At 43.2% G+C, this 12,551-nt stretch overlaps 1 protein-coding gene across 2 annotated transcripts in view; it reads left to right on the forward strand.

Annotated features, from left to right (window-relative positions):
* Svil (supervillin) overlaps window positions 1-12,551 on the forward strand; it is a 193,972-nt gene that overhangs the window by 118,943 nt on the left and 62,478 nt on the right. For both annotated transcript variants that reach the window (XM_048367915.1, XM_048367916.1), the window contains exons 6-8: window positions 7,495-7,552; window positions 7,649-7,800; window positions 10,102-10,738. In XM_048367915.1, the coding sequence (XP_048223872.1) occupies window positions 7,545-7,552; window positions 7,649-7,800; window positions 10,102-10,738 (797 nt within the window). In that variant the 5' untranslated portion in view covers window positions 7,495-7,544. The remainder of the gene's footprint in view (window positions 1-7,494; window positions 7,553-7,648; window positions 7,801-10,101; window positions 10,739-12,551) is intronic.

Here is a 12,551-nt window from a genome sequence, read left to right on the forward strand (position 1 = left end):
ACTCTGCCACTTGAGCCACAGCGCCACTTCTGGCCGTTTTCTGTATATGTGGTGCTGGGGAATCGAACCTAGGGCCTCGTGTATCCGAGGCAGGCACTCTTGCCACTAGGCTATATCCCCAGCCCCAAAACATGTTGTTTTGAAGCCACAGTTGCCCACAGGAAGTAGAAGGGAAACCACAGGAAGTAGAAGAGAAGATAAAGTGGGACCACTATCCTCAGAATGATGGTGGATTCTATTGTGATCTCAGAAGTAGTCCATATTAAAATGTTCAAAGAGTAGGCACATGGCCATTGGACAGACTAGGGAAAATGCTGTCACAGGTACCACACAAATCAGTGTATGAACTGAAATGGGCCTTGACATCTAAGATTAGTCAGGAATGACAATGAAATCCTTTTTTTTATTTTGCTATAATACTGCCTATAATAAAATTTGTTTTGTTTTTGTTGTTCTTATTTTATCAGTCTGTATTAATTTTACAAAAAAACTTAAAAAAAACTCAATTTACCCTGAACCATGTTTAAAAGTTTCATTTCTATGACTATGACCAAAACAGAGTATAAAAAATAAATTAATATGGCCAGACATAGTGGCACACACCTGTAATCTTAGTTCCTTGGGAGAACTGAGGTCCAAGACTGCCCCTAGGCAAAATTACAAGATTATATCTGAGAAACAAAGGAAAGCAAAAAGACTCAGTGTGACTCGACTCTCATGGTAGGACACTGGAGGCCCAAAATCCAACCCCTAGTCACAGAGGGGGGGGGGGGAGAGAAAGAGAGAATGTTTGAGAGAGAGAATATTTAAGAGAAAAAGAGAGAGAGAGAGAGAGAGAGAGAGAGAGAGAGAATGTTTTAGCCATAGTGGAGAAGAGTTGGCAGATTAGGCATAGTCCTAGTTCTCAAAACTTTTTACTTCCAGGCTAAAGGAACCATTTTCCATCTCTCTTTTTGTCTTGTTTTTGTAAATAATACCATGGACAACAATAAGATCAGAAAAATCACAAAGAGCATTAAATTCTAGGCTCCTTATAAGACACATCATATTGGAACTTCATCAATAATAGGATTTAAAAAGATGCAAGTTCATTCACCAGCTTTATTATCAAATTTATCATAATGGCAAGAATAAAATTTTCACAAATGTTCATTCTTTTTTCCTCACCCCAAATTTCATCTGTGGTCCCAGGTCTTATTTTACATAGTCTTGGCTCTTGGCTCTGTCTCTGGGCCAGAGACATTTGGAAAGCCTCAGGAAGTCCCAAGTCTCTGTTTCTGAATTTTAATGGTTATGATTAGTATGTTTGTCTGTTGGCTCTTAGCAAGATAATGTTGAAAAGAAATTGAGTATAATCGTTTCAGGGCCTTGGAGTTGAACATTTGTTTTTAAGTTTCTAGAAGATTCTTTCCATTCTTTCAACCAAAGTCTCTTGTTCCCTTGAAACCAAACATAAAAATGGTCATTCCTTTTTCTTTTGGGGACTTCGTATAACTGTGTATATATCACAAGCACCGAAGTCAAGGCATGAAAATTTTCACCTGTGTAAAAGCTAGAATGGGATAAGATTTTCCATTTGGGAATGTAGAAATGGGCCAAATACGTTATGATCTTTCACAGCTCTGTTAAAATATAACATATATATACATATATATATATATACAATGCAATTTATCCATTTAAAGTATACAGTTCATGGACCTTTGGTATAGTCCCAGAATTAGACATTCATCACAGCAGTCAATATTTAGTTAAGCCTTTTCCTTATTCCTTAAAGAAATCCCATATGCTTCAGCCATCACCCCCCTCCCTCAGTCCTCTAGTTTTGTGATTACTTATTTTATAAGCTGCTTGTCTTTACATTAGTGGCTGCTATCCAAGTGTGAGATTTCGAGGGCTTTCCCCCTGTGAGAAGACCCAGTGCTCTCTGGCCTGAGCGCAGGTCTGGCCCGCGCCCTCAAGGTGTCAGATGACAGGAGAGAAGCACGCTTGGGCAGAGCCATAGACTACTTTTTCCATGGAGGACCTCCCGCACTGAGGTTTGGGGAATTCAACCATGTCTTTGCCACAGTCCTCTCAGAGCTAGTTGAAGATATATTACCCTAGCAAAGTACCTAGCAGAAAAAAAAATTGCCTCAAACATTGGTGCTACGTATATTTATTACAAAGAATGTTGTGGGGTTGGGGATTTTGTTCAGTGGAGGAGCATTTGCCTGGCAAGTGCAAGGACCTAACTTCAGTCAACTCCGGGGGATAAAAAGGCGGTGGGGGGAGAATTTTTTTCAAGTGGCCTTATTTGAAAATGGACCAAGCAACTCCTATGTGAAATTCCTATGGACTGACCAATAGGTTCTATGTTTCCCAAGAAATACCATGACACGCCACTCATATAAAACTCACTGTAGCAAGTGCTCGTGGCCCACACCTGTAATCCTACCTACTCGGGAAGCTGAGATCTGAGGGTTGAGGTTTGAAAAGCCAGCCTGTGCAGACAAATCTAAGAGACTGTGATCTCCATTTAGCCTGTAAAAAGCTGGAAGCAGAAATAGTGCTCAAGTGGTAGTGCCAACCTTTATCAAAAAAGCCAAGGGAGAGCACTTTGGCCCTACATTCAAGCTCCAGTACTAGCACCAAAAAAAAACTCTTCATATATTTGTAAGCAAAGTAGAACATTACTTATTATAATGGAAATTAGACAATCAATTCTTGCTTGTATCTGGATTGTATAATGACTAATATCACCGAACCTTAACCCCTCATGAATTGTAATTAGGAAGTAGCATTCAGTCAATTGAATTATGACTCTTTAACCTAATTTTAGAGAACAATTTTATTAATAATTTTTAAGAGAAACTGAAAAATCACAATAAACAAGCATCAGGAATGCAACTTACTCTTAAATGGTTTGGAAAAATATTATAAAACTACCTGTGGAGAGAAAAGAGAAGGAACACCAAATGTTGTAAAATATTAACTTACTTGAAGGACATCTTTAATTTTTTCTATTGGTTGGAGTTTACATTAAAAATTGTTCCAAATTTCGAAAGGAAATGGTCAAAGTTGTCAGTCTAAGGATGTGACTGAGTAATAGAGCACTTTGGTTCCACCCTCAGTTCTGTAATATGTATGTATATATCAGAAAACTCAGACATACATGTTAGCTAGTAGATCACTTAAATAGAACTGTGCCTAGGCCCCTAAATATTAAGCAATGAACTTGTAACATGTATTTCCATGATGTGATAGTCCACCTTTGCTAACAAATACCTGAGAAAAGAAAGAGCGAAAAAGATTTACTCTGGCTCTCAGCCAGCAAAAGGCTGGAAGGAGGGCTTGTGGTTCAAGTGGCAGAGCATCAGCCTTGAGCACAAAAAACAAACAAGAGCACAAGGCCCTGAGTTCAAGCCCAGTACATGCACATGCATACACAAAAATGAATAATAAGCTAGGGACTGGTGGCTCATGCCTATAACCCTACCTACTCAGGAGGCTGAGATCTGAGGATCGCAGTTGAAAACCAGCCCAGGCAGGAAAAGTCCATGAGACTCTTATCTCCCATTTAACCATTAGAAAACCAGAAGTGGTGCCAGGACTCAAAATGGCAGAGTGATACCCTTGAGCAAAAAAGTCCAGAGACAGCTCCCAAGCCCTGAGTTCAAGTCCCATGACACCCCCCCCCAAAAAAGAATAAGCTCATCAGTGGATTTATAGTTTTATTTTTTAATCTCATTTCATTCCTCAATACAATGATCAGAGGAGACTGTAAGACATGGTTTCAAGCTCCCCACTCTGTTGTGGATGAATATTAGCTTCCAGGAGCGATCATTTGGGGTTCAAAGCCACATGTGCCTGAGAAGACTTCAGTGGGGTTTGTCTTGTCTGGGAGTGTGTGTGTGTGTGTGTGTGTGTGTGTGTGTGTGTGTGTGTGTGTGTGTGCGTGTGTGTGTATGAGAGTCTGGGGGGACAGGCAGCATGTTTGATATCTTTATACCTGAATTGATAACTCGGAATCTAGTACAATCTCGGGGGTGAGGAGTTGGCATCATGGAAGAGGGAACATATTTGTGCTACAGGAACTGGGAACTATTTAGCCCTTAATAACAGAGCCCCTTAAACAAACGAGTAGTGCCCTGTAGTTATCTGTGTCCCTTTCTAGGACTGGCTTCTGAGTATGTGGACCAGATGAAGGGCATCTGTGTGTCTGTTCAGTGCTCTCTGGAGACCTTGCTTCCGGCGAGTAGGGAGAGAATGGCCTCCTCCTTGCCAGTGCTCTATTCTCCAAGGGATGGAGGATGGTGCCCTGCCTGCGTCCCTCCCCTTGTTGTCAGTCTCCAGAATGAGGTTCCACTTCCGTGATGAACTGTGCGTCCCTGCCCGTCTTCTCTTGGTTCCTAGAGAATATTGATGCTGAGTGGTAATCGCAGTAGGAATGGATAGTAGTGCTTGGTCATGCATGAGATGTTTGTGTTTTTCTGTCGTTAGTGGGTCATTCCTTATAGAATATGGGAAATCAATAATGGCGGGAAGCAGCTTCCTTCTTAGCTTATTTTTTTGGTACTGCTTGGAATCCTTTTTTTTTTTTTGCCAGTCCTGGGCCTTGGACTCAGGGCCTGAGCACCGTCCCTGGCTTCTTCCCGCTCAAGGCTAGCACTCTGCCACTTGAGCCACAGCGCCGCTTCTGGCCGTTTTCTGTATATGTGGTGCTGGGGAATCGAACCTAGGGCCTCGTGTATCCGAGGCAGGCACTCTTGCCACTAGGCTATATCCCCAGCCCTGGAATCCTTATTGAAAATGTCTTGAGTGACATGATTTCTATAGAAAAATTTAAAAATCAGAAATTAAAGAAGTGGACCTGACTTTTAAATGGTTTCTTATTAGAACAAAGAAAAAGAAAAGATATGTCTTAACTTTTTCCAGTGAAAGTTATAGTACATTCTGTATGTTGTTTACATCCACCCAGCTGAAATAATTTAGGGGAAGAAAAGATAAGCATGCTGCTGGTATTAATATACCACTGTGTGTCTCAATTACAGGTTAACGCATGGGTTTAAACATACCTTTCAGAGCTGTTGGAATTAAATTTCAATAACTTATAGAGCAATCTTATAAAAAAATAGGGTCCCTTTCTCCTCTTTGGACTTTAAATAATTAAGTAAATCTCCTTAGTGTACATCATCCTTGAAAATATCTTCAAAATGTATACTACTGGCCATTAAAGTTTTATCACCATAATCTAACACAAGCTAATTTGTTAACCGGGAAGCTGGTCTTAGCCAAGTCCTCTTAAGCCAGGCAGACAGGTGGGCTGCTCCATTATTATAGCTTTGTCTTCTAAATAGGACCATGTCTAACAATGCAAGGCCAGTTGCTCTGGTTCTAGGGGAAGCAACAGGATAACGTACGTGTGTGTGTGTGTGTGTGTGTGTGTGTGTGTGTGTGTGTGTGTTTGTCAATTCTGGGGCTTGAACTAAAGGCCTCAAGCTCTTACATGGCTTTTTTACTCAAGGTAGGTTGGTACTCTTCTGCTTGAACCATACCTCCACTTCCAGCGTTATGCTGGAGATAAGTCTCTCAAACTTGCCTTCTTGGGCTACTGTGATGATCAGATCTCTACCTCCTGAGTAGGGAGGGTTACATACATGAGCCACTGATGCCTAACTAGTTGACTTTTTTTGGCCAGTCCTGGGACTTGAACTCAGGACTTGGGCACTGTCCCTGAGACTCTTTGTGCTCTACCACTTGAGCCACAGTGCCACACTTCCTGCTTTTTCTGAGTAGTTTATTGGAGTTAAGAGTCTCACAGACTTCCCTGCCCAGGCTGGCTTTGAACCACAATCCTCAGATCTCAGTGTTTTGAGTATATAAGACTACAGGTATGAGACAACTACCTTAACAAAAGCCAGTTCCACTGTAGTTGTAAGGCAGCTGCCACTGAAAAATAAACAAAAACCAGTCACGTCTCTAACACAAACGGAGTTACAAACATCAGGTGTATAAATGAGTAGTTGTGTCTCGTGGTTAAAAATGACCCCTTAAAAAAAGAAATTCAAGTAGCTGAAAGTTAAATTCAGGCACGAGATGAGATGTCACTCAGTGGTGGAACACTTGTCTAAGTATGTGCGAAGGCCCTGGGTCTAATCCCAACCATGGCAAGGAAAAAATTAACTTCTTCGTATTCATATCTTCTCCTTCTTTGTTTCTCCTACGACTCAGCCTTCAAAATGATGTTACCCTGGGCTTCCTGACGACCTAGTCCCTCACTTCCTTCTCTTACCCTTCCCCGAGTCTCCACTTGGATTCTTTCAGATGAGCCCTTATAAACCCACGCAGTGAAGGAGGATTGCAAGAGATCTTGATTCTCCTCCAGTTCCGTCCATTTCCCCAAAGAAACAATTGTTTGACATTTCAGTCCGTCATCTCTCTGTTGACAGCCTCCCAACCAGCTGAAAAATGGTTTGGTTTTTTGTTTGTTTGTTTGTTTTGGTTTAGGGTTTAGTTCCTCCAGAATAGTCAACAATCCACCTAAATTATAGGGAGGAAACGAAAGTTAGCGTTTCCTGCGGGATTGAATGATGAGATGAAACGGGAAGGGCTATGAGTTCATGAAGGTGGTCTTTTGGCTTTGATAGTACTAGTCTGTACTTTTGTAATTGTTTTTCAGAACGATCGTGTAAAGTAAGGGCAGGTGTGGAGGTACATACCTCTCATCCCAGATACACGGGAATCAGAGTTAGGAAGATCGTGTTCTCAGGCAGGCCCCAGGCAAAAACATGAAAAAATAAAGCAAAGGGGAAGAGTGACTTGGCTCAAGTGATATAGTGTCTGCCAAACAAGTGCAAAACTGAGTTCATACCCAGTACCATCGAAAAATTTAAAAAAACAAACACAAGTTTCATAGTACTTCGTTACACCTAACACAGTTTAAAATAGACAGCTCTTGGAGTTTCTGTTAAAGCAAAGCAAAGACAATGAGTACCAGTGGCTCACGCGTGTATGCTAGCTGAGGAGGCTGAAAGCTAAGGATTGCAGTTTGAAGTCAGCCCGAGCAGGAAAGTCCATGAGACTCTTACCTCCAATAAACTATCAAAACCAGAAAAGGAACTGGAGTTGTGGCTCAAGTGGTAGAGCAAAAGAAGCTCAGGAACAGTGCCCAGGCCAATTTCTAGTGCTGGCAAAATTTTAAATTGTAAAAATAAATAAATAAAAACTTACTGAAGAGATCTTACAAGTCAGGCCTCCTCTGACCTCCCTGGGTGAAGTTCAAAGTACTTTTTGGACATGTACTTGTCAGTCCTCCTAAGTATCACGTGATGCGCATGTGCATATCTGCCTATACATACTCATTTAGAATTTGCCTTCAGTTGTATGTTATACATTACCATTGTATGGAAGCAAAGAAGCTAAAAGTTGCATAGACATAGGCTTCACGAATGAATAAGATGAATGCATGACTCCTAACCATGGGACTTCCCTTTGTCTTTTCCTTTGTTTTAGTTGCAGAATTAAGGAAAATCTTTGAACCAAAGAGGAAAGAGCTTCTAGAAATGAAGAGGTAAGGGACTGGAGAATGGCAGAGCATTGTTCACTCATCCCTTGTCCCCGGTTCTCTCCGTGATGATCCACTGTTCCTCTCTTGGTATGTTCACAGAAAAGAAAGAATTGCCAGGCGCTTGGAAGGAATTGAAAATGACGCCCAGCCCATCCTCTTACAGAGCTGCACAGGATTGGTGACACATCGTCTGCTGGAGGAAGACACGCCCAGATACATGCGTGCCACCGACCCTGCCAGCCCCCACATCGGTGAGCGAGAGCTGCCCCCCTCAAGTGGGCTCTGGGCAGGTGCCCACTGCTATTCCAGGCCAGCCCAGTGGTGTTGGAAAATGAGGTGTTCAGCAGCGTTGAATGGCACACATATGCTTTTTAAAATTACATTAGTGATGCTGCAGGCTAGAGGCTCATGTCTCTAATCCTAGCTGCTTAGGAAGGTCGAGAACTGAGGAGGACCATGTGAAGTCAGCTCTGTCAGGAACGTCTGCGAGATGCTTACCTCCCATGAGCCACCAAAAAGCCTGAAGTGGAGATGTGGCTTACGTGGCAAAGCAACAACCTTGAGCAAAAATGCTCCAAGGACGGTGTGCAGGTCTAGAGTTCAAACCCAGTTCCAGCCCCTGCTCCCTCAAAAAACTGCATTGATTATATGGAGAAAGATTTCACTGTTACCCAGTCAATATTACCTCCTCTATCATTCTCCTTCCCCCCCCTTACCCTCTCCTCAAACATATTTTCCTTTTTATGTGTTTTTGTTAAAGACAGCAGCAATACATAAACAGTCAACTGCCTCTTGGGCTTGTTCCTCCCATAATGCCACAGCGAGGAATGATTTCTAGTGCTTACATGGCTGAGTAACTGAGAGCCAGACATTTCTACCCTAGACGTGGGCCCCTCAAAGGCAGCTGTGGTGTTTGTCTATGTCTGTCTGTTTGGTGTGTTTAGATGTACTACAATACAGCGCTCTGTCTGTCTGTCTGTCTGCCTGTCTCTCTCGTGCTGCTTCTGGGGCTTGAACTCAGGGCCTAGAGGTTATCCTTGACCTTTTGTGCTCAGTGCTAGCACTCTACCACTTGAACCACAGCTCCCCTTCTGGCTTTTTAGTGATTAATTGGAGATAACAGACTTTCCTGCCCGAGCTGGCTTTGAACTGTGATCTTCAGTTCTCAGCCTTCCGAGGATTACAGGTATGGACCACTGGCACCCAGCTAGATTTAATATTGAATAACATGTCACAAGTGGCCTAGCTTGTGCTTGATTACGCAGCCACTGAGAGTCACTTTCGTGGACAGCAGATGTCAGCTCGACCTTGACCTTGGCAGAGGGTGATCCAGTCAGGGCTGATCCTCCCGCCCCCAATCCCTGGCTCCCAAACTCAAAATCCTCTTGTCTCAGTCTCCCAAGTGCTGGAATTACAGCAATACCAGGAAGGAATTGTCTAATAAAATGATACTGGGAAATGAGCTAGCCAGTGTCTAAAGAAGGGACACATTCTTCTTTGAACTTTATACCAAATCAAAAAAATGTATTCTAGCTACTTGAACAATTAATTCAATGAAAGTAGTTGGAGGCATGAAAGCATGTACATTGAGCACAAATGGATGAAAAAGGACTTCCAAAATACAGTAACAATGGGGCAAAACCACCAGACAATTAGATCAGCTGACCTAATTGTTAACATATGCACTTCAAAGAAAATCTTAACAAATCTCACAAACACTCAGACATAGAAGCAAAATTAAACCACAAGCCTGTTTGAAAATATTCCTGAAGACAAAGACTTAATGTTCCTATTAAAATTTACACAAACCGATAACGACGATACCATGAACCAGAATTGCAAAGGGCAAAAAGCTTGAGTAGACATTCCCTAAAAGAAAAGGCGAAGGGAATGGTTAATTAACAAAAGAGAAAATATACATGTCTTCTTTTTTCTCGTGATCAAAAGCAATTTTTAAAAGGAAATAATCTGTAATTATGAGACACATACTACAAATATAAGGATGAACTGATGCAGACTTTATAGAAGTTCTTATTATTTACAACACTATAGTGGAAACAAGGCCCTACACATGTTAGTCGCTGAACCATTACTACTGGGCTGTGCCCCCAGCCCTATAGAGATCATTGCTAGTTTAGAAGGTACCTTAAGTTGAGTGTTAGTGGTTTATGCCTGCAATCCTAGCTACTCAGGAGACTGAGATTTGAGGACCAAGGATTACAGCCTTCCTGGGCAGAAAAATCCAATTAACCAGCAAAAAGACAGAAGTGAAAATAAGGCTCAAGTGCCAGCCTTGAGCAGAAGCTAAGGCACAGCTCTGAGACCCTGAGTTCAAGCCCCAGTATGGCATAGTAATAATAGCAACCACAAAATAAAGAAGATACGAGCAATGGTTGAACAATGAAGGGTTCTGAGAACTCAGTCGGTCCACAGCAGGCTAGCTTACTCCACGCTCACAGTGACCAGTGCAGCAGGTCTTTCTGTGTGTCAGAATTGTAGACACTTACCTTTGCTTGATCTCCGTATGTATTATTCCTATGGTCTGCTTGTAGGCCGATCCAATGAAGAGGAGGAAACCTCGGATTCTTCTTTAGAGAAGCACACTCGAACTCAGTACTGTGCCGACACCACAGGCACCCACAGCGACCCCACGTATAGTTCAGGTTCCGTGGACACTCACAGTCTTGAGTCCAAAGCGGAAAGAATTGCGAGGTACAAGGCCGAAAGGAGACGGCAACTGGCCGAGAAATATGGACTGACTCTGGATCCCGAGGCCGACTCTGACTATTCTTCCCGCTACACCAAATCCAGGAAGGACCCTGACGCTGTGGAGAAACGAGGAGGCGCCAGCGAGAAGCATGAGGACTCGAGGGCGGAGGGCACGGGGCTCAGGGCCTGCGTGGTGGACTCCAAGGAATACACCCTCCACCGGAGTGACCCTTCCGACAAGGAGGTGCTGCTCAACGTGGAAAACCAAAGACGAGGTCAGGAGCTGAGTGCCGCCCGCCAGGCCCACGACCTGCCCCCGGCGGGGGAGAGCCCCTCGTCGTCCTCATTCTCTGGGCGAGGCGCCTCCTTCACCGACGTGCCAAGATCCCCCAAACAAGTGCCCAGCAGCTCCCTCCAGCAGCCTGCCTCCCCGAGCTACTCCACCAGCGACTCCCCGCTCCCCTCCGAGGCTCGCACCGGGTAAGCGCAGGGCGTGGTGCCACCTGACCCAGGAAAGCCAGGAGCACCCTTTCCCCTTAGCCTCTCTGTGTGGCCGAGTGGGAAGACGGTTGGCCTTCTCCACAGGTCTCGATGGGGAAATCAGATCTTTTTCTTCCAAAGCAAGATGCTGTGTGTTCTTTAATGCATACATATGGCTAATGCTCCTGAATGGAACGGGTTTGGTGTCGCAAAGACACTGTCACAGAAGCCACACTCCAGAATCCGCCCTTTCGTGGTGTGTCTCATTTGCCTTTCATAATTGATTCTTTTTGGGGGGTTCATTTTTCTATAATGATACACAAGATTTAGGATGCTTCTTTGGTTCTCTGGAAGTACTGAGGTTTGAACTCAGGGTCTCACGCTTGCTTGGAAAGCGCTCTACCACTTGAGCCACTCCACCATCTCTTTTTACATTGGTTTTTTTTTTTGAGATGAGGTCTTGCTTTATATGCCTGACCCTGGACTGTGATTCCCCCTATTTGTACTATCAGGTGTAGTTGGGATGACAGGTGTGCACTAGCACACCCAGCTGGTTGAGATGGAGTTTCAAGAATGCTTTGTCTGGCTGGCCTTCAGTTACAGTCCTCCAGATTTCTAACCTTCCACATAGCTAGGATTACAGGCATAAGCCACTACAAAAGTGCAAGAATTAGAAATTTTGCTAATTGCTTAGTGTTTAAAACCCCAAAGCAGATATAGTGCTAATCAGGGAAGAGGCTGAGCTGGGATAGAGTCTGACCGCCATGTTCTATTAAAGGTAACTATAATATATGGTTACATAAGTACGCCTGTACACTCGAGGACAGTTGTGTGTACAGACACCTCCAACTCTCAAGTAGCTGGGATTACATATGTGTATATGTGTGCCACTGTACTCAGCTGCGATGCAAGCTGTTTATGAACCAGAATGACACCCGACTCACCTTTGGTACTTCTCAGAGCTTGTTTAACTCAGCATAGTGCTACATAGTAGGAACTCAATAAGCGTGTTAAGTGAACCTACAATTACTAATTGTCCTTGTGCTATTGGTTGCATTATTCAGCGTGAAAGGAAAACATGAGTCAGAAGGATGGATCAGGGTACGCTTAGAATCAAGTTTTTCTGCAATACAGTAACATGTTCACTGAACTACTAAGAATGAGAAGGGGGAGGAGCCTGTCCACTTACAACTTATTTCTGGTTGCATTTGCTCATTCCTAATGAGAGGTTTGAGTCTAAAACCCATCTCCAAAGTCTAGAGATCCTGTGGTTCTGGTTGAGGTTTGCCTGTGGCCATGCACTCATTGAGTGTGCACAGGAGAACATAGGCATAGCTTTCAGCTTCCTGCCTCAGCTTGATTTGCTCTGGCCAGCGGAAGTTCTAATATATGCCCCCAGGAACCGGGCAGAGTGTCATGAAAAGCAGATGTGAGATCTGTTCTGTAAGGAGTTGGCCTCTTATGCTCCTCACAGATTAATACCATTAGAGGACTGGAATAACCACCTTTCAGCTCCTGGACTCACAAACATCTGCACTCTCTACCTCATTGGCTACTAATCTAGGGTTTAACTCCTTCCTACTTTTTCCTGTCATATTTAATTCTGTTCTCAGTGCCAAGAGGTATTGAATTAAATATGAATAGCTCCCAAAATACCAGCAACATACAGTATCTAAAATTCAAATGTGTATCTGGTTTTAAATGTAAAATTATGTCTGGGAGCATAAGCCCTTTTATATTCATTCACCTGTGCATTTATACAAAGCAGCAATTTTTCTATCAGGCAATTCTTAGGAAATCATCTGTAAAGTTT

Source organism: Perognathus longimembris, chromosome 18 (genome assembly GCF_023159225.1).
Source record: "Perognathus longimembris pacificus isolate PPM17 chromosome 18, ASM2315922v1, whole genome shotgun sequence".
Classification (NCBI taxonomy): Eukaryota; Metazoa; Chordata; class Mammalia; order Rodentia; family Heteromyidae; genus Perognathus; species Perognathus longimembris.